General features: G+C 42.2%; 1 protein-coding gene across 1 annotated transcript in view; it reads left to right on the top strand.

Moving 5' to 3' along the window:
• LOC115812366 (heparan sulfate glucosamine 3-O-sulfotransferase 3A1-like) overlaps positions 1-6,006 on the top strand; it is a 29,539-nt gene extending 23,533 nt beyond the window's left edge. The window contains exon 2 of the mRNA XM_030774846.1: positions 5,385-6,006. Coding sequence (XP_030630706.1) covers positions 5,385-6,006 — 622 coding nt within the window. The remainder of the gene's footprint in view (positions 1-5,384) is intronic.
• Positions 6,007-23,369: the final 17,363 nt, after the last annotated feature.

The following is a 23,369-nucleotide window of genomic DNA, read 5'->3' as shown; positions in this document are numbered from 1 at the left end:
CTGTCATCACAATTCTTTAATGTCGTTGACCTTCATTTTGTGCTTTTTTTTTTATAGTATCAGTTCAGGCACCGTTTAGACACCAGCATTGTTTTAAAAGTATCATTTTAGCATCGGTATCGGGAAACAACCAAACGATACCCAACCCTAGTCAGAGATTACACACCCCATTGCCCCTCCACAGAATCTCAAGATCAGACAGTGGGCAAAGAATCAAGTGAGGTAAAATCAAATCCAACAGAAAATCACAAGCATGAAAGATATATAAATACTGACAGACTTGAGCAGTATGCCATCAGTGACACATCAGTGAGTAAAGTTTACTGTTAAATCATTCAGTCAAATAGTACTGGAGGTAAAAAAGCATCATGTTTTTTAATTGGCTCTACTGCCAGACCAGGAGACACACATGTACATGCTCCACAGGTTTTCCTCCCATGGCCTGACATAGGAACCAGTTCACAGCACACCTCACACTGATGTCTAGTACGGGAACAGGACTGTCAAAGATAAAATATAAAATGACAACAGGACAGTCAACCATTGAGTAAATAATAATAATAATAATAATAATAATAATAATAATAATAATAGGCCACGCGTCTGTAGATCTTTCATGATCACTACCTGTTTGACACTGAGAAGACTGGGTCTCTTCTGAAGACAGTGCATAACAGGTCTGAATGAAAGAGGGAAGGTGTGTGTCTTCTTACATGTTCTTACAGTTGCTTGTACGAATTCATCATTTATGCAGTCATCCTGTTCTGTATTGTTTCAAGTTTATTCTTTTGAAAGCTCAGAGTCTCTCTGTACTTTCCATTTTCTGCTGAGGCCACTGGTTCCAGCATTATTGAAGTGTTGGTCTTCATGTGCTACCCCAGCAGGAAACAGGAGACACCAGAACAAGAAAAGTTTTGACAGATCACACAGACCTTTCTCTGAACCCAGTACAGTTCAACTGGTGAGGCCTGGGGAGAGCAGGCAGTCATTTTTACAGTGTAAGAAAGACATCAAAGCAGGGCCAGCAACGCCAGTTAATCTTTGAAGTGCTTGGAAGTGAAACCTTTTCATGTGTTACATCACCTTCACTGCTAATAAATATCAGTCAGACAGCATGCCTGTTCACTGCCCCGAGAGTGGAAGAAAATGCACATTTATCGTTGGCATCTTTCAGTTAACGGTCATTTTCTCTCTCTCTCACTCTCTCTTTCTCTCTCTTTCTCTCCCTCTCTAGATTGTCATTTCAGGATTTTGAAATACTAAGGAATTGGCTCAAACAGACTTGTGTATCTGACTGTGGAAAACAGTCTGTAGGATTGAGGCAACTTTTTATAGCTGTCTGTTTCACACAATGACATACCCTACTCCTCATGGCAACATGTATTTTCTCAATGTTTTTTTAAATTTCAAAGCAAGACAAATTTATGATGTAATCCATCTTTCTGGATAAACAGGTTAATTTAACGTATATGTAATATAAAAAATATATTTTTACATAGGGGTTTTCATATAATAAATATGTAGTGTAGTGCGTAGGTTTGTGTGTGTGTGTGTGTGTGTGTGTGTGTGTGTGTGTGAGTGCTGTGTTGTCTTTGGCTGATGGACTATGTACATAACTGACAGGATTAGTGCTGGTGTGGACACATCATCAGGACAGCAGTTCACTGATTCCTGCGTCCCTCATCCACACAGGGCTCTTAGAGTGTCAGACACACTTTAACCTGTGGCTCGAGCTCAAAATGATCGCTCTAGTTATGTAGTTTTAAAAAAATTGCTCTTTGATGCTTAACGCAGTGTTCTCTGTCAAAATAAAACACCTAGATCAGACAAGGCATCACGTGAGCAGCACAGCTACGTCACTGGAATGGAATGGACTGAATCTGAAACTTCCATCTTAGTTTGGCGGCGAGTGTGTGAAAGGTTGCCGTGGTAGTGTCTCAGTGACTCACAAGAGCAATGGGCCAGAGGTAATACAGGCAGAACGGAATCAAATCAGGGCAGATGTAGGTGGCAGCAGAGACATGGCGCAAGGTCATGTTGGTATTTGGGACATGGATTGAGGTTGGGCTGCATTTCCATTTCTCTGTCACAGACATGTTCAGTCTGAACTTGCCAGAGCCGTAACCCTAACCCAACTCATATGGTAACATTTTAACTTGGGCCTCTTCACCGTGCTCATATGGAAACATTTTCGTTAAGCTCTTTAACTGTACTCATAAGGGAACATCTTGACCAAGCCTTTCCACTGTACATTTATGGTAGCATTTTAGCTAAGGCCTTTTCACTGTGCTGGTATGGTAACATTTTAACTGAGGCCATTTTGCTGTGCTCATGTGTTAAATGTAGAGAGTGATTGTGGCTGTTTTAGTGTGGTCATCCACAACAGCTTGGACTTTAAGAAATTAAGTGAACATAGCCTTTCAAACTAGTGAGCCATCTAAAGCATATTTCAACTGTTTGGATATTTTGATATATCTCCTTTTATTTGTTAAAGTGGACAAACTTTACCAGTCATTCACACAGTGTGCACAGCAGAATGTATCAGAACCTTTCACGTCTGAGCTGGGCTGGAGAGACAACCAAGTGAGACAGGGGAAGACCCTGTACATAAATTACAAGGTTTGATCTCATCACCCATATGCTGTGATCGGTCAGTTAATTTTGATTCTTAACGTATGTGACTGGTAGCATTACAGATGTGCTGATCATGATGATAAATCCTGTTTTGTTTGACCAAACTGGCATCCTCAGCTGAGATGTTAGGCAGCCTGTGACCACACGGTTCTGTGCACCAGTCAGATTTATCATTCACTGCCAGTCTCAGAAAAGTTTCAACATCAGTCCATGCCTCCAATGCACTGACCATGGGCACAGGGGTCATATACCAATCTGACCTGAGAGAATGAACTGTATACATAAGAACATGGAGGTGACGGCTGTGTGGATGCTGGCATGTGCAGTGCTTTGTGGTTGCCGTGGCAAGGCAGGGGGAGGGCACTCATCCTGTCATAATGAGCCCTCCCACAGCAGTGGAGAGAATAAATAATTAAGGTTGGTATTCGTGCCTGTGAGAATTTTTAAAGAGGGAGTCCTTGCGAGGGTCTAAATGGTAAAGTGAGGCCTGCATTTAAATCATTAATATGACCAGCTTTTATGTGCGCTGGTCCAGGTCTCTGTCCTGATGGTGCTGGATGAAGAGGCAGACCACAGAGTGGTGGAGATGATTGTGCAGGGAATGCTAGTCATTTTTAATGTTCGAATATTCCTTTCCAGTTCTTGGGTAGTGCAGTGGTAAGTAAGACTGTGTAGCACTTCTAGAATCACATAGATGTATATTGGCAGGATGGGGAATAGTAGAGAGCACACATGACTGTTTTTGTGGGAGGATACTACAGCCCGACCGATAAATCAGCGTGTTGATATTATCGGCCGATATGAGCTAATTACAGATAAATCGGTAAAACGACAATTAAAAAGAGACAGAAGATGGATCCTTTAACCACATAATGACATTCATGTCAGCCATATGAATACAAATACGAATATGAAATACTTTATTAATCCCGAGGGAAATTCAAGTGTCGCAACAACACCGTCAGCACACTTCAAACACAACATAGAATAAAAAAGTAGAATATAATAAGATAAATAGGAAATAGGAATAAAACAAAAACAAGATAAAATAAAGGTTGTTTCTGTACATAGTGCAGTACTTGGTAACTGCAGTAAAATGTACCTGGTTTTACTGCAGTAACCTTGAGCAGTCAGTCAAACATCAAAAATACATTTAACATTACGGTAGTTGGGTGGTGAAGTCTTAGCTGTTGGCAAAATTAATTGTAGGTTTATATATGAAATAGTGTGGCAGTTCTAATGAGTAAACAAACAACGGTCCTATCATTTCTCCCTCGTCACTTCTAAAACTTCTCTGCAAACATCGCTTACAGCAGCTTATAACGCTGTCCATTGCTAAATTAGATTACGGACAAAGCTAGCTATTGCCATGTTTATCAGTGGAAGGCTGCTAACGAGCGATTAAACTGTAGCATTTAACTTATTCTGCCTAAATGAAACAATGGTAAATATATATGTGACTCGCATGTCTGTAGTTACAGTGAGTGCATTGGGAATTATTAAACCAGAGGGGACACGTAAATAAACATGAGCTGAACAGGTATCTAACATGGCTTGGTAGCCAAACAAAGTTATCTGGCTTCTCTTTCAAGCCTGTCGTGTGAAATCCCAAAGTCGCAAGTCCTCAATGCAAACAGTTATGTAGGCTAGAGGCATTCAACAGCAGCGTTTACTTTAGGTCACTGTATTAGTTTACTGCATTATTCATCAAAACTTTAATATATTTTGTTGTAGTTTTGTTCAAAGTTCTATTTATGACAATAAAACAAGTTTACTTTTAAACTGCATTATGTCATGTTATCTTGGTGAGGACTCCTAAATAACTACGCACAACAAATGTTTGTGAAAATATTTGTTTATGTTATATGTTTCTGAGAAAAAAAAAGAGGAAGAAGGAGAATATCGGGCGATACATCATTATCATGTTTTTATATCCTCAAATATCGAGATTAGTATCGGTCTGAAAAATCCTATATCGGTCGGGCTCTAGAGGATACATTGGTCACAGCACTCTGCCCATCACTGGGCATCCTGTAATAAAGGGCAGCTTGTACAGGAGGTCACATGGATCTGTATGTGTGCTACGTTCCCATGCAATTATTTGTAGATCTAGACGGGAGGGAGAGTCAGTTACAGATGTGGTGTGTATGACAGGGCATTTGACCTGTCATGGAGTGATGGGGGCGTGCCCCATAACAGGGACTTCAGACAGCACCAGGAATTAGTAACTTTAAAAAGGGCGAGAAGGCAACATTATCCCAAAAAAAGAAAAATGTACTAGAAAATATGCTTGAAATGCTTTGTGCCACACATGGTGAAGATTAACATTTTTCTTGTTTGAGCAACTAATTCCCAGTAAGTTGGAGGATATTTTTCTTCTAGATAACAGTCTTACCTAGCTGTTTTGGAAGGCTTGGGATGAGAGGCAATGAGAGAGCATGGCTGTTCTTGGGATCATGTACTGATGTAGGTGTTTTAATGGGCCCACAGGAGAATCCTTGGGACAAACAGATGCACAGAGAGAAGCTTTGAAAGATGAGTGCACACAGATGAGTGCCCCTGAGTCTGTAGGTCTTTGATGCTCTAATGTGCCTCTCTTAGATGTCAATAATTCCTTATTGCTCTCTACGCCACTTCACTCTCCTTTAAATGTCAGATAACTCGTCAGTTGACTCTTTTTTTCCTATAGTGCCTGCAGAGTAACATGTAGACAGTCATCTTGACCTCTGTCATCTCTCTCTTCACCTCAGGGACCTGATGCCGAAAACTTTGGAGGGTCAGATCACCATGGAGAAAACCCCCAGCTACTTTGTGACACGAGAGGCCCCAGCGCGGATCTATGGCATGTCCCGAGACACCAAACTGATCGTGGTGGTGCGGGACCCTGTCACTCGGGCCATTTCTGACTACACCCAGACGCTGTCCAAGAAACTGGACATTCCCACCTTCGAGAGCCTGACCTTCAAGAACAGGACCACAGGTCTAATCGACACCTCGTGGAGCGCTGTCCAAATTGGCATCTACGCCAAACACTTGGACAACTGGCTCCAGTTCTTTCCCATGGCCCAGATTCTGTTTGTGAGTGGGGAATGTCTGATCAGCGACCCGGCCAGAGAGCTGGGCCATGTGCAAGACTTTCTGGGGCTCAAGAGGATCATCACAGACAAACACTTCTACTTCAACCAGACCAAGGGCTTCCCCTGCCTGAAGAAGGCCGAGGGCAGCAGCAAACCCCGCTGCCTGGGCAAAACGAAGGGGCGGACCCACCCCAACATCGACCCTGAGGTGGTGCAGAGGCTGCGGGACTTCTACAGGCCCTTCAACATGAAATTCTACCAGATGACAGGCCGGGCCTTTGGCTGGGATGGCTGAATTTTGAATTTCCTTCCCATGACGCTCAGACACACTCTGGCCTCTCTAAGCACTATGCCTGTTTTAAAGGGGAAAATGACATACCTCACCACTCACTCACTCACTCATTATCTAAGCCGCTTATCCTGATTAGGGTCGCGGGGGGTGCTGGAGCCTATCCCAGCGCACATAGGGCGAAAGGCGGGGAAACACCCTGGACAGGTCGCCAGTCCATCGCAGCATACCTCACCAGCAAGACAAATATGCAAAGTCTTCCCATGGAACACACACCTCAGTCCAACTCTAGAAAAGAAGGTTTTTCGCACAGAATGAAGTCACTGTTTGTAATTTTAGGATGGTGGAGCTGCAAAGTAACTGAATGCAATCATAGCCAGCTTTGAAAGACAGAAGTATACTCAACTATACAGAACTTCTCCATCTGCAAACTGTGCCAGACCAGGTCTGAGTCTGATTAGTACATCCCCTATCTGGAATGATTTTTTTTTTTTTTTTTTTTCAAATTTAGAAAGATATCCATTATACAGAGCTTTCCTTTTTTAATACATATGAAAATATAGAAGTGATTGTATTTTTGAAAGTTATTTATTGAGGTATTATTTGATTATATCAGTTTTAAATAATTCCCAAATAACTTCTGTAAACTATCATTTGACTATTTGGTTGAGGTATGTGACTTCACTGACAGTTTACCACACCCTCCCTGTTTCACCTTATATTCCAGTACTGCAACAGTTTTTTATTCCATGCACTGTTTTCTTTCTCTCTCTCTCTCTCTCTTCCTGTCTTAGCTAATAGAGTTAATTGAACTAGGAAGAAGGAAGAAGTTATGTTATATCAGGCACAGGGAAGCAGAGACAGGACCTCCTGTGTGTGAAGCTTCTTCGTCTTTGCCCTGGTGTGAATTGAATACAGTTGATGTGAAACCCTCTTCCTTGTCCTTGTCCAGAGGTCTCCCAGGCTAACGCCGGACACTGTGTGAATCTCATTCCTGATTTATCCGTGATCTTATTGTGTTTAAGAGTCTTTCTCACAGGGAAACACTCACAATAGATCTTCTTCACTGGCTCAGCAATCAGCCACATGTGCTGCTGTGTGTAATTAATTTCAGAGCTTCACGGATTATTTTATAAAGCACACTTTGATTAAAAAGAAATGACATTTATAACAAAAAATGTAATCGGAGTGTCCATTCTTTGTTTGTTATTTGTTTATTTGTAGTTGTTGTTGTTGCTGTTTTCCTTTTGAAATTATATCATCAGTCAGTTGATCTTCTGTGCGTCTGCATGGGCTAGAGAAATTTTAGTATGTGCTCACTTTTCACCATGAACAAAAGCTACAGCCGCAGACAGTCGTGTGACAATATAGCGGTGATCTCTTTGCCTTGGCTCACTGTGCTAATCTTCTGGCTCTTCTCCTATCTTCCCCACTACACCTTCTCCTCTCCTCCTCTCTGCTTATCTACTTCCATTCTCTGCCAGCCAGTCTGAGGATGCTACGAGGGTTCTAGAAAATTCATCACAAGTTATTTTATTTGCGTCTGTGTCTGGGGGCAGGTTCATTTAGCAGTAGGAAGGAGGTTAATTTGTTGGAGCAGGGTTTTGGCTGTCCCTTGGCATTTTGGACTGTTCCCCCCTCAGTGGAAAGGGAGTTTGAGACTGCTGGCCAGAATAGAGAGGGGCTGTTGGATGGGTCTCAAGCCCTGTCAACCTCAGCCAATGCTAAGAGACTTAATGATTCCTTTTTATAGTTTTCATTTTCACTATTGCCACCTTGTGTTTACCCCTTTTCCTCAGGCTCTCAGTGGCTTTCTTTACCCCACCCCTCCCCACACTCACATACTTTTCTTTCTTTGCTCTCATTTTTTTGACCATGTTGTTTTTCCGTCCTCCCCTGTCTCCTCTTTTTTCCCTCCTGGAATTTCTAAAGTTTCTGTTTGTTTTCTGTTGAACTGGGAGTCTGCTCATCTCTGCCCTCTTTGTCTGTCCAATCTGTTGGACTCACTTACCCTGGATGTTTAAATTGGCTAAACCACAGTAAGGACATGGATGTTTTAGTTCAGCGAAAACTAAAGAAGTGTGTCTCAGGGGAAGATTACATTCCAGAGAGGGGTTTCCTAGACACTGTATTCCCCACTGCTCCACTTCCCTTCTCCCTTCAGAAACCACCATATAGATAGTAAGTATATTAACCTGGGCCGAGACAACTAAGAGCTGCTCCTGGGAGGAAAAAAAAGACAAACCAAGAAACATTTATGGGCGATTGACATGCTCTTCTCAAACTCCAACTCCACATAGCTGAACATCAAAAGCCAGAGGACAGGAGGTAGTTCGAGCTGATGTCTTTTGGTGCTGTCTGTGATTAACCAAACAGTTACAGACAGATTCTGTAGAAATAATTAAAAAAATAAAATTGAAACCTGTTTGCATTTTGGCAAAGCTGATTCACAGTTGAACTTATGAGGCCATGATGTCTAAAATAGAGGACATGCACTGCCCACTGTGCACGGAAACAGCAGAAGTATTTTATATGAGCTACATGACACGACAGAAGCGTTTTATATGACCTTTGGAAACCACTTGGATCTGAACTGGGGGAAAGTGTCCATGTTTATAGGATAGAGACCAGTCTGGTGGAAAGTGTCCGTGTTTATAGGACAGAGACCAGTGGTGGAAAGTGTCCATGTTTATAGGATAGAGACCAGTCTGGTGGAAAGTGTCCGTGTTTATAGGACAGAGACCAGTGGTGGAAAGTGTCTGTGTTTATAGGACAGAGACCAGTCTGGAGGAAAGTGTCCGTGTTTGTAGGACAGAGACCAATCTGGTGGAAAGTGTCCGTGTTTATAGGACAGAGACCAGTGGTGGAAAGTGTCCGTGTTTATAGGACAGAGACCAGTCTGGAGGAAAGTGTCCGTGTTTGTAGGACAGAGACCAATCTGGTGGAAAGTGTCTGTGTTTATAGGATAGAGACCAGTCTGGTGGAAAGTGTCCGTGTTTATAGGACAGAGACCAGTCTGGTGGAAAGTGGCCGTGTTTATAGGTCAGAGACCAGTCTGGTGGAAAGTGTCCGTGTTTATAGGACAGAGACCAGTGGTGGAAAGTGTCCGTGTTTATAGGACAGAGACCAGTCTGGTGGAAAGTGGCCGTGTTTATAGGACAGAGACCAGTCTGGTGGAAAGTGGCCGTGTTTATAGGTCAGAGACCAGTCTGGTGGAAAGTGTCCGTGTTTATAGGACAGAGACCAGTCTGGTGGAAAGTGTCCGTGTTTATAGGACAGAGACCAGTCTGGTGGAAAGTGTCCGTGTTTATAGGACAGAGACCAGTCTGGAGGAAAGTGTCCGTGTTTGTAGGACAGAGACCAATCTGGTGGAAAGTGTCCGTGTTTATAGGACAGAGACCAGTCTGGAGGAAAGTGTCCGTGTTTGTAGGACAGAGACCAATCTGGTGGAAAGTGTCCGTGTTTATAGGACAGAGACCAGTGGTGGAAAGTGTCCGTGTTTATAGGACAGAGACCAGTCTGGAGGAAAGTGTCCGTGTTTGTAGGACAGAGACCAGTCTGGAGGAAAGTGTCTGTGTTTATAGGATAGAGACCAGTCTGGTGGAAAGTGTCCGTGTTTATAGGACAGAGACCAGTCTGGTGGAAAGTGGCCGTGTTTATAGGACAGAGACCAGTCTGGTGGAAAGTGGCCGTGTTTATAGGTCAGAGACCAGTCTGGTGGAAAGTGTCCGTGTTTATAGGACAGAGACCAGTGGTGGAAAGTGTCCGTGTTTATAGGACAGAGACCAGTCTGGAGGAAAGTGTCCGTGTTTGTAGGACAGAGACCAATCTGGTGGAAAGTGTCTGTGTTTATAGGATAGAGACCAGTCTGGTGGAAAGTGTCCGTGTTTATAGGACAGAGACCAGTCTGGTGGAAAGTGGCCGTGTTTATAGGACAGAGACCAGTCTGGTGGAAAGTGGCCGTGTTTATAGGTCAGAGACCAGTCTGGTGGAAAGTGTCTGCTTTTATAGGACAGAGACCAGTCTGTTGGAAAGTGGCCATGTTTATAGGACAGAGACCAGTCTGGAGGAAAGTGTCTGCATTTATAAGACAGAGACCAAGGCTGTTTATAAGTTTGGAGTAACTCAGTGTCTTGTGAGTGTCCTCTCTGAGTGTCCTCTCTCAGAGTGTGTATTGAGTGACAGACCTGTGAGTGACAGAGGCAGGTACACCTGGTGTACACACAACGGGGATTGTACGACCGCCCAGGACTTCACTCATTCACAAATTCAAACAATGACCCAAACATCAGTGTATGATTCAGTGACATCAGTGTATGATTAAATGATATCAGTGCATGATTCAGTGATATCAGTGTATGATTCAGTGACATCAGTGCATGATTCAGTGATACCAGTGTATGATAGCACTGTCACGTGTAGCTGCTTGGTCTGAGACTCGGTGTACTGCCGCTCCCTAAAGCGAGGTCAAAAAGTCACAGGCCATTAGCGCTGTGCTATTAGAGAGTTCCACCTTTGGACGTGAGGCACAGAGGACTCTGTGGACACCCATACAGAAAGAAGACTGCTCTCTCTAGAACATTCCATCTCCTTCTGAAACAGTGTGCTTCTAAAGGGCAGCTTGGAGCAGTGATTTGACGGGCACCAGATGAGGCTGTCAGTAGTGTTCACCTTCCTGAGTCAACAAAGATTTTGTTATAGACCCAGGAGGTACAATGAATGAGTGAAAACCAGAATGAATAAATAGAAAAATCCTCTGAACTTTGACATGATATGAATGGAAAATCTAATTATGCTGTCTATATTGGTGAACAATGAAATGTGTCTTGAAACAGGTCCAGGAATTCAGAGAAAAATTCATACATTTAATTTGTAGACCAGCCATTTCATTTATACACACATGCATGAGAACACACATACACACTCATGCTGCCTCTGTGAACATCTATGTCCATCTGTCAACATCACTGTGTGCCAACTGGCCAGAAGGACCACAGCAGCACCTGTACACAAAAAACACCAGTCAGCCCCTCCCTGGAGCAACTCGAATGTAGTGGACATCAAGGGAAGAGGTTAATGGTTGCGGAGAGTGATCTTGTTGAGGCCTCGATAATCAATGCAAGGGCGAAGCCCTCCATCCTTCTTCCCCACAAAGAAGAACCCTGCCCCGGCTGGAGAGGTAGATGGATGAATAAATCCAGAGGCAAGGGCCTCCTTGATATGATTATCCATAGCAGTCCGCTCAGGAAGGGAGAGAGAGAATATCCGGCCGCAAGGAGGACAGGTGCCAGGTAGTAGATCAATGGAGCAGTCATAAGGCCGGTGTGGAGGTAATGTAGTGGCTCTCTTCTTGCTGAAGACTTCCTTCAAGTCCAGGTACTCTGCAGGAACTCAGGATAAGTCAAGAGGTTCAGAAGCTTCTAAGGATTGAGACAAAGGGTTGGAAAAGAGGCAGGTAGCATGGCAAGTAGGTCCCCACTCTAATATAACACCTGTGGCCCAATCTATGTGAGGATTATGGTGATTAAGCCAAGGGATGCCTAAGACTACTGGGAACTCAGGGGACTGGATCAAATGCAGGGAGAGCTCCTCCTGATGGCTGCCTATCTGGAGACGCAGGGGGGCAGTGGCTTGCCTTACCTTGCCATTGAATAATGGACGACCATCAAGGGCAGTAACTGTGAGAGGATCAGAAAGGTGCATTAGAGGAACTTGAAAACGCTGAGCTAGAGATAAGTCCATAGAGTTACCTGCCGCCCCAGACTCAACCATAGCCCAGAGGGAAAACTGCTGATCTCCACAAGAGATAGTAATGGGAAGGAAGACCCCTGGAACAAGAGACTCAGGAGAAGAAGTTACACCCGTCACATCCCTCCCCCCGCAAAACATTTTGAATTTGGAAATAAAACAGGTAAACTCTTAGCAAATCAGCTGAAGCAACAAACAGAGAAATCTATCATTACCTCAATCATAGACCCATCCAGAAATATAACCCAAAACCCCTTCATAATTAATGGCTCTTTTAGATCTTTCTACTCAAATCTTTACACCTCAGACCAGAGCACCTCGCCTAAAGATGCCGAAACATTTCTGAGGAATGTCTCCCTACCTAAACTAACTCAAACCCAAGCAGAGAATCTAATGGTACCTCTCTCCCTGGAAGAAATCACCAGAGCACTCCATCTCATGCCTAACAATAAATCACCGGGACCAGATGGCTACCCAGCAGAATTTTATAAACAGTTCTGGCCTCTCCTTTCACCTCTTTTTTTTAAAGTGATATTTGAAATCCACCAAAATACCACTATTCCCCATCATATGAACACTGCCTATATTACACTCATCCCAAAACCAAATAAGGACCCCACTCAATGCTCCAACTATCGGCCCATATCATTAATAAACACAGACATAAAAATTATAAGGCTTTATCAATCAGATTGGAATCTGTAATCTCATCATTAATATACATAGATCAAACCGGTTTTATTAAGGGGAGGCATTCCTCAGAAAACACACGAAGATTATTTAACCTGACCAATTTCTATAAAAATAGCACCTCTCCAAACAAACCACCATTCTTTATAGCAACACTTGATGCTGCAAAGGCGTTTGACAGAGTAGATTGGTCCTTTCTCTTCACCTCCCTTAATCACTTTGGATTCCAGCCATATTTCACCAGCTGGATTAAAACACTATACAATTCACCCACTGCATCTGTTATAACCAATGGACTTATATCAAAACCATTTCAATTACAAAGAGGTACTAGACAAGGATGCCCATTGTCCCCATTACTGTTTGCACTTTTCATTGAACCACTGGCTGCTTCGATTAGGCAATGTGACCATATCTCAGGCATCCAATCAAACTCACACCACCATAAAATCAGTTTGTATGCCGATGACATTCTGTTATACATTGCAAACCCCTCATCTTCACTTCCAGCAGTCAAAACTCTGATCAGTAATTACAGTAGGGTGTCTGGCTACTCCATCAACTGGACAAAATCAGAGATTCTGCCTATAACCAAGATCAACTGGGATGCTGAGGCTGGGGTCCCCCTTTTCAAACGAACAGCAAAATCTATTACATACCTTGGATTCCACATCTCTCCAAATCTAAACGAATTATTCAAACTGAACTTCACCCCCCTACTAGAAGAAATAAAAGACAATCTGGAAAGATGGAATAAATTACCACTATCTCTAATTGGCCAAATTTCAACTGTTAAAATGAACATCCTTCCAAAAATAAACTACCTCTTTGCCATGACGCCTGTCACCCCACCCCTGGGCTGGTTCTCCTCTCTCAATAGCGCAGTCACTGGATTCTACTGGAAAAAACAAAAACCACGAATTAAACTATCTACACTCCAAAAGCCCAAACAATATGGAGGACTTGGGGCCCCAAACTTCTTTTACTATTTCCTCTCACACCAATTACTGTACATTCACCACTGGACAAATAACACCAATCCACCTTGGCTAGACATTGAAAATACTTTAACTAAAGAATTGAGCATCAAAAATCTCCCATTTATAGATAAATCCATAAAAACTCACAACTGTTACAAAAACAACACTATCAGCACCACTCTAACCGCTTGGTGGAAGTCAAATGAAGTTCTCCATTACAGTCTCTCACCATCTATCCATACTCCATTGTGGCATAATCCCATGTTTTTAATCAGTATAAAGTCCTTCATAGAACCCACATTACCACTCACAAACTTTACCGCATGGGCTTTAGCCAAAGTAATATATGTTCACACTGTCCAACCTCAGCAGATGATTACTTTCATGCCATCTGTCTCTGCCCACACGTCCAAAACTTCTGGTCGGAGGTTATGAGCGAGCTATCTGAGATCCTTAGCCTCAGCATCCCCTTATGTCCCCTCATAGCTTTACTTGGCAATGTCTCTATGCTACACACACCGAAACATCTCAAATCATTCATATTAATATCACTAACCATTGCCAAAAAGACCATATTACTGAACTGGAAAGACAGAACCAAGATATCCATAGCTCACTGGCTCAACCTACTAATAGACCATTCAAATGTAGAAAAACTTACCGCATCTCAGCAAAACAACATTAAATCCTATGAAGACACCTGGTCCCCCTTTCTACAATACCTTAAACGCTGATTCCTCTCCCTACAAGTGACCCTTAACATTACTATTCTTTTCAACTTTTATTGTCTAGTCTTGTCTGTATTGCCCCATCATGTCTTGTCATTCAACCTTCATACATATATACAAAGAATGATGTCTTTATTTTATTTGTATGTTGTTATTTTTTTTCCTTCCCCCCTTTTTTTTGTTTCATTTTGTTTTCTTTCCCTTTGCTCTCTTTCTTTTTTGACTTTATTTGTTTGATATTCTTGTTATTCTTTTTTAAAAAATTGTTTATTAGTTTGTAATTTGTTTGTTTTGTGAAGTATTTTTGTTATCCTGTTTTCAAATAAAAAAAAAATTTAAAAAAAAGACTGGGATAGACGGGTGCTTCCAAGCTGCATCGGCTCTAGACTCTCAAAGCAAGGCTGCGTCAGCTCCTGGGAGAGAACTGGAGGGCTTTGGAGTCGGCGGCGGTCTCTACTCCGTTGCCAGAGACGATTGTCAAGACGAATGGCATGGGCAATCATCACCTCCAAGTCTCCTGCCAGTTCACTGGAAGCCAGTTCATCCTTTATATTTTCCCCCAGGCCATGGTGGAAGGTGGTGATGAGGGCCTCCTCATTCCAACCGCTCTCTGCTGCGAGTGTACGAAACTCTATCGCGTAGTCGGCAACACTGCGGTTCCCCTGGTGCAGCTGGAGAAGCTGTTTGGCCGCCTCCTGACCACTGGCTGACTGGTCAAAGACACATCCCATCTCGCTGGCAAAAGAATCAAAATCAAAGCATACTGGACCTTGCTGCTCCCATATGGCAGTTGCCCAGGCCTAAGCTTTGTCAGTTAACAGTGTAATCACAAAGGCAATGCGAGACCTTTCTGTGGGAAATGTGGAAGGCTGAAGCTCAAAAGTCAATTTGCATTGGGTCAGAAAGCCTTGGCACCCACCTGGATTGCCATCATACCTCTGGGGTGCTGGGAGGAGTGGCTCTGTTGGCAGAAGGGTGCCTTGAGGTGTTGGAATGGTGGGCCCAACTGGTGACTGGTCCATTGGCCTTGAGGCTTGCTGGTCAATTTGTATGGACAGACCCTGCAAGGACTGAATTATCTGGTCAAGCATCTGCTCCTGCCAGACCAAGGCCTGTTCATGTCTCCCAACAGTGGCCACTGGATTAGATTAAAAAATTCTGCAGTAAAAAGGTATTGTAACTCAGATGGGTTAGACTCTGCTGGGTGCATGGTTTGCTTAGTCTTTCTGTCACAAAGCTAGACCAGGTGGGCTTCGAACCCGGGTTGCCAGGGCAGAAGACAAACAACCAGTGAACGCTCCACCCAGGACTAGGGTGAACCCAGTTGCAGAGTCAGATACAGGAGAGTAGGTTAGATCACAAAAGGGTTTAATGAAATACAAAATCTCACAAGTCCAGAAAAAGGAAGCAGCTCAATCCAAAAAGGGAAAAAAAGAAATGACATCAATTAGGGAAAAAAACTTAGGGAAAAAGGCTTTTTCAAAAAACAAGCAAAACTAGTCCAAAAAGTGAAAACAGGTTCAATCCAAAAAGGCAAACAAACACATTTCTTCAAACAGAAAAACATTACACAGTCCAACAAAAAAACAAGAACTCAGATGTCTTACATGAACCAGGACTCAAGGACGCACAATCACTGGGAAGGCGGCTCAAAGATTAAGCAACGGGTGAACAAAAGACCATGGTTTAAATAGACAGCCAAGACAAGACACAGCTGATACACATACATCAATAATGAACAGGGAAACTGAACATGTGACAAGGACAAAACAAAAAGACTGAGGACCCCTATGGACAAAAGGAATGACACTCCACAGTCATGTCACGTAGATTGCTATGGTTCTTTCCACCACAGACACAGTTTAACAGTGTGTCTGTACTCTCCTCACCATCTGTGCTCTCCTCACCATAGACACAATTTAACAGTGTGTAGGTACAATAGCAATCCTAACACAGGGGCACCAAAAGATGTAGGTGCAATAGGATTAATAAATCAATCTCATATAAATCATTAACCATTAATTATGGTGTTCAATATTTTATAATTAAACTACTAAGATTAATGGAATAATCTAGTTGTAACACTGTGCTACAGTCTTAGTGAGTATTGCAGTACTAATGTATTACAATTACACTACCAAAGCTATAACACTCATGAACAGCCAGGTTGATGAAGGCAATTGGGAGTACTTTGATGGCAGAGGTTGGCATTCAGTGAATATTGCAGCAGAAACAGACAGGACAACAGTTTACTCCAAAGATACTATTTACTGACATAGTCAATACTACTTGGCAAACTAATACTGATATGGTACAATCAATAATCAGCAGCAAATAGAATGATTGAGACATAAATGGTAATATGTTGGTAATGAGGCTATGTACAAGTATTCAGTGTAAGACTGAATGGGTGTAAGAGCAGAGGTGCGTGCATTTGTGTGTGTGTGTGTGTGTGTGTGTGTGTGTGTGAGTGAGAGAGAGAGAGAGAGAGAGAGAGAGAGAGAGAGAGAGAGAGAGAGAGAGTGTATATGGGCGTGTGCCCAGCTGCGCACTGAAAAGAGGAGGAGCGAGGCAGAGAGGCTGTGCGCAGGCGCACAGGCAAGAGGTATGTGTGGTGTGAGAATGTATTGCGCAAGCGTGAGACTCAGAGCACCATCTAGAGTGGGGATGGGCAACAAGAAGCACGTGTGTAAGAGAGAGACAAAGGATCTCCAATGTGAGAGCTACTCTTAAAGCCATAATCTCAGCAATTCTACCCAACCCTTAACTCGCACTGTAATCCCAAAGTTGAACTGGGTGTAATCAGACAAAGGGAGTTAGAGAGAGAGAAAGAACGCATGCAAGATCTATCCTTCATAAATCGTAACCAAAAGAAAATAACAAGCGGCTAAAAACCGAATTGTGCATGAAATACAGTTTGTGCATTTAAATAATAAAATCATTCAAATAACAACACTTTCCTCTCGTTAACTACATACAACATTAAGACCAAATTGTGCCCAGATGCCAGCCTTACTTTGAATCGCTCATTGCGTGGCGACCGAAGATGCGTCTTTGGTGACCTGATGAGCAGTGCGATGCGAAGGTCCAGGGAGAAGTTCTTTTCTTTGTCGCTTGAAGATCTTCGGGGCTCCGTCGCTCGTCCGATGATCTTGAAGGATTCTTGATTTAGTTCGTCGACGTTTTAAGAAATAAAAAGGGATCCAGTCGCCTTTTCTTCCGTCGAATACTTTGTGCGTTACAGTGTAATTAGCCGGTTGAAGTTAGTCACAACTGCGCGAGAGAAAGTACATTAAAACTTTGGCCGTACAAATATCTCGCCGCGTTGTTTTCTTGTTCTTTTCTTCGACAGAGAAACGGTGTCTCTATATCCAGGTAGGATCACTCGCTAGAGACACCCGCTGCCAGAGAGAGTTCGTGAATTGGAGAGAGAAGAGAGTTTGGATTTTTCCGCGGTTTTATGGCGAAAATTGCGTCATCAGTGTATCTGGTATCTGGGTTCATTGCTGTATCCAATACTGTTACACTGAAAGCTGAGAAGATTCAGATTACCCTTGGGGTCAAGCAGGGAATTATGGGTAGTATGGTCTACGGGCCTGGCAACCCCTACAAGTGTGTCTGTGCTCTCCTCACCATAGACCCCGTTTAACAGTGTGTCTGGTGTGTGGCTGAGCAGAAGCCTGCACTGGAAGGCTCTTCACTGTTTTCTCTGGATCAGTCCAAAGTCCTCAGTAATCTTTTTAATAGCCCAAGCAAACACAGCTCTAAAGAACAGCTCAGAGTGTGTGTTAATGAAACCAACAAAGGGACCCTAGCCTGTGCAAACAGCTGACCATTTACTCTAAGCCTACCCACAGTTCAGACTACACATTGCCCTGTGGATCTTTCTGTTTTAACACTGGTCCTGTACAGATACCATGAAGGTTTTTGACTCAAAGACCAGTGGATATCTTAAATTATTCAGTTGTTGCTGAGATGTAATTAGAACATATTTTGCAAATGCTCTGAGTCTCCGCTCTGCTTCTGGAAAACACAGCAGAAAATTAACTCCATCACACACACATGCACTCTCTCACACACACACACACACACACACACACACACAAACACACAAACACACACACACACACACACACACACACACACACACACACACACACACAGCATCCTCAGAGAGCTGCACAGTTTCCAAACATGCATGTTTTGACTTTGTAATTTTTGTGCATTCCTCCTGAAGAGAAGGGCCAGATTGTTCCTCAGAAGAGCTAGGTTCAAGTTAAACTCAAAGTTCCCATGCTGTGGAGGAAAAACAGGGTGACAGTAGCCTAAACACTCAGGCTGGAAGTAACATTAGCTTTCTCCATACGGACAAAGAGCCAGGCCCATGCAGGCAGGGCCCTGTTGGTCCAGCTGATCTCACTGATGGACCTGGAGTCAGAGACTGCACTTATCTTGTGTCAGTACTTCTATCTGCTTCTCTTTCATGTATCCTCATCTGAATGTCATGTTTCTCTGGGAAGTGTTAACTCTGTAGTAAAGACAGATTCTTATTTTAAAAAAAAAGGAATTTATGAAAATCCAAGCCAAGAAAACCTGGTTTCTAACACCACACATCCATACCAGTTCCCCCATTATGAAGATGGCAACTTTTGGGAGTTCTGGAATATTGTAGACAGTAGAACAAAGTTTTAAGGCTTATGTTTTCAGTCTGTGTTCAGAGTTTGGGACTGGCAGTTCTGCTGCATTATTTCTCTTGTTTTACCAAACACAGATAGAGGAGAAGTGAAGTGATCCCTTTGGAGAGGCAGAGGGAGAAAGTCAGAGGAATGTGGATCAGTTCAGGGTGGACTGAAACAAAACAGCTTTAAATAATTCATGTAAACCTGTCCCAGTTCAGTGAGCAGGCCCTGCTTGGCTCATAAATAAACAAACAGGTGACTGTTTTACCTGAGTCTCAGTATGAATGCCCACACACACACACACACACACACACACACACACACACACACACACAGAGTGAAGTCTGGTGCAGAAGGAGCTGATAAGGGTCATTAATAAATAAATCCATGAGAAAGGCAAAGTGGAGCACAGAGGGATGGCAAGCAACCAGAACGGGCCTTTAACAAGTAATTATTCAGAACCTCCACCCCTTGGCACCCAGGTAGGTGGATCTGTCAGAAAAGAGAAAAAAACATGTTTCTGCTCCAGCGAATGCACTTTACACAGAGACTGAGCAATCCTGATGTTTAACATGCTAGCAAAACCAGACAAAGCCAAACAGAATGATGTGGAGAACTGCTTGGACAATTCCACAGACTTTCCCTGGAAATACAGGCAGTCCTGCTCTTCGTGTCAGTTCCAAAAAGGAGTGACACTCCGTACACTGCGTATCCATTGAGTAGATAAACACACAGATGTGAAATGAGCTCAGGATTGAGGTATCAGTCCAGATCTGCTTTACCCTGTCAGCTATGGTCAAAGTTTAGCAGTACAGAGGACAACATATTAGAGTACACTAATTATCGAAGAGGAAGAGTGCTAGCTATTGTCTGTCCTGTCTATGCCACTCATGTTTCCTTACCTGTCTGTAATGTGACAACATCAGACAGCTTTTCTTCCTCTTTCTTTTTTTTGTTTTGCTTGGTTTTTCCTCAGTTTTTTCCCCACTTGTTTTTCACTCTTTGCTTTGGTACACAGCTGTGTCAGGGCAGTCAGTATGACAGAGGCATTTAAGCCATAAGAGGAGACATTTAAGCTGTGATTCATTATTTAAGCTCTGACTCTTTATGACAGAGGCATTTCAGCTGTGAGTCATTATTTAAGCTCTGACTCTTTATGACAGAGTTGTGATAGGGGCCAGTACCACACAAGATAAAGATGAGTATGGTTAATTGTTATTTTTATTACTTTTTTCACATAAGAACAGTTTTCCCCGGGGCTGCAAATAGTGATGAATATCTAACAGAATGGCAAAGCATTATTGAGTTATCAGGGGTGTGAAATCGTTAAGTAGAGAGGTTTGTGTTGTGAGGAGTCATCCCATATGAAAAAATATTATAGTATACTATAGTATGCACTACAGTAAACTGTAGTTTACTATAGTGTGCTGTAGTATACTGTAGTATTTACTGTAGTAAGTTACTATATTCTGTGGTATACTATAGTATACTATAGTAGGTACTATAGTAAGTTACTATACATTGTAGTATACTATAGTAGATACTACAGTAATTTCCTATACTTTGTGGTATATTGTGGTAGAGTATATGGTAAGTTACTGTACATTGTGGTATACTGTAGTAGATACTACAGTAAGTTAATATACATTGTGGCATACTGTGGTATAGGCCAATTGTAGTAGATACTATAGCAAGTTGCTATACACTGGAGTAACTATACTGTGTTTACTATGTAGCATACTACAGTATGATGTAATATTTACTAAAACATACGTTAGTGCACTACAATGTTTATTGTGTGCTGTTCTAAATTATAGTAGCCTAACAGGATAGGCCTTAATCCACCATGCACTCCCATATGAAAAAATACTATAGTATAATACAGTAAATAAATTGTAGTATACCCTCCATTTTACTATTGTAAATACTGTAGTGTTTCTGACCCATACTATAGTTATGTTACTGTAGTACAGTAAAATAACTATAGTATGGTTCACAAACACTACATTGTTTACTATAGTAAAATGGAGGGTATAGTGCAGTTTATTAACTATAGTATACTATAGTATTTTTTCATATGGGATGATTTTAGCTCTGGATCCAAGTTTCATGCATTACTGTCTTGGTTTAGTACACATTTTTACATTCAGTCATTTAATGAAAAACAGATCTTACCCCGCAGTTTATAGACTCATTATAGATTCATATGATATAATTTTTTCCCACTTCGTAGCAACTACAGTAAATCAAATTTCAGAGGGAAAACGTGTGTCATGACCTTTATGGGTAAACGTGTGTCGTGACCTTTATAGGTAAACATGTGTCATGACTTTTGTAGGTAAATGTGTGTCATGACCTTGATAGGTAAACATGTGTTGCGACCTTTATAGGTAAACATGTGTCGCAACCTTAATAGGTAAACGTGTGTCATGACCTTTATAGGTAAACGTGTGCACATTTGGTGATATGACAGAGGTGATATAAGAAGTTTGAACTGTCCTAAAAAACATTTTCATGGAGTACTTCACATTTATATTCCTTAAGGAAGTGTGCTCAGAAACCTGATCTGTGCGTGTGTGTTCAGGGCTCGGATTACCGTGTCCCGGTGGTAAGCCTGACATGGTGGCAGCTCCCCCTCTACAGGCCTCTGTGTGATCCAGCCTTTGTCTCCTCTGGTCACCAGATCTGAGCTGCAGTAAACAGAGGAAACATGTCGTCACAACAGGCCCTTCTCATCAGCAGTGAGTGACGGACTCAGTCGAGAGACCATGCTGAAAAGCGTACATCTCTATCCTGAGTTTTACAGTAACCATCTCATGTTTCACATTGTGTAATTCACAAACACACAGGAAAAACACCTGTGGGGTTATCAGAGCTTGCCCAGGACTTTTAATTAGGCAGAAGTAGTTTTGTTAATACACTTCTCCTTTACAGATAAACGTAGAATATGATGTTGTTTGTTGTAGTTGTTAAAAAAAAAATTGTGCATGTAAGAAATGTTTTGGGTCAGTCTGTCTTAAGATCTGTCTTTAGTGTTTTTAGTCTTTCTGTCACCCAGGATCTTCTGAGTTCACCTGTTTTGCCAATATTAATATTACTGGAATAGTTTGCAGTAATGCACAACATGCTGAGGTCTCTCTCAGCAGCACAACCCATATGAAAAAATACTATAGTGTACTATAGTATGTACTACAGTAAACTGTACTTTACTATAGTGCACTGTAGTATACTGTGGTATTTACTGTAGTACGTTACTATATGTTGTGGTATACTATAGTATACTATAGTAGGTACAATAGTAAGTGTGGTATACTGTAGTAGAGTCTATAGTAAGTTACTGTACATTGTGGTATACCGTAGTAGAGAATACATTATGTTATTATATATTGTGATATACTGTAGTAGATACTGGCAGGGGGCAGCATGGTGGTGCAGCGTGTAGTGTTGTCACCTCACAGCAAGAAGGTTCCGGGATCGATTCCCTGGCCAGGCGGCCAGGGTCCTCTTTGTGTGGAGTTTGCATGTTCTCCCTGTGTCTGCATGGTATTGGAGACACTAAAATGCCCCTTGGTATGAATGTATGTGTGTCTACCCTGCAATGGACTGGTGACCTGTCCAGGTTGTTTCGCCCTACGAGCACCCTCTGTGACCCTAACTAGGATAAGCAGCTTAGATAATGAGTGAGAAAATGGCAGTGTAAGTGTCACGAGGTCACCAGGAAGCCAGACGCAAGTGCAGAGATGTATATATTTTAATGTAAACCAGGCGAGTACAAATAAACACAAATGTCAACAATGAATCGAAAACAAACAGGAAAGCAACTCAGAATAACTCTAGAAATATCCAAATACATTTCAGAGTGCTCAGAATACACATAGGGAAAGTGTAGACTTCGCGACGACGGAGAGAAACAGTGAAGTTAATAAAGAGGGGGGAATCAGGGAAAACAAAGTGAACACAGGTGTGAATGATGAAGGGACAGGCCGATGATTAGTAAACCGGCGACGCCGATCGCTGAATGGCTGGAGTCGGTGCGGGAGGAGACGAGGTCGTTACAGTAAGTTACTATGTATAGATTAAGTTTACTGTAGGCCTAACATTGTCTGTTGTAGAAATATCACATTATGGTGAAAATGCTACAAAATACACTATACAATTACAGCACACATGTTGTCACTTTTGATGTAGTATACTATAGTACAATAACTATAGTATACTGTAGTATAATAATTACAGTATACTATAGGATACTACAGTAAAGGTACTATAGTATGATTCTAAAACACTACAGTATTTACTATAGTGTCACGGCTGGTGGTGTGGTGCAGGACCCAAGTGCAAAGACACGATGGTTGACAGTGATAAACAGAAGACTTTACTTAAAATGAAGATAAAAATACAAGTGCAAACTAATAAAAGCCGATAACAAAAAGGTACAGCATGACAGAGTGCTCTAAAACACAAACAACGATAGACAATGGACAAGGAAAACACTAGGACTTAAATACAAGGGAGAACTAAACAGGGCAAAACAGGATTGGATA

This window comes from Chanos chanos, chromosome 5, assembly GCF_902362185.1.
Source record: "Chanos chanos chromosome 5, fChaCha1.1, whole genome shotgun sequence".
NCBI classification, from domain to species: Eukaryota; Metazoa; Chordata; class Actinopteri; order Gonorynchiformes; family Chanidae; genus Chanos; species Chanos chanos.
The sequence above is the reverse complement of the archived record's forward strand: the minus strand, read 5'-3'. Positions and strand labels throughout refer to the sequence as shown.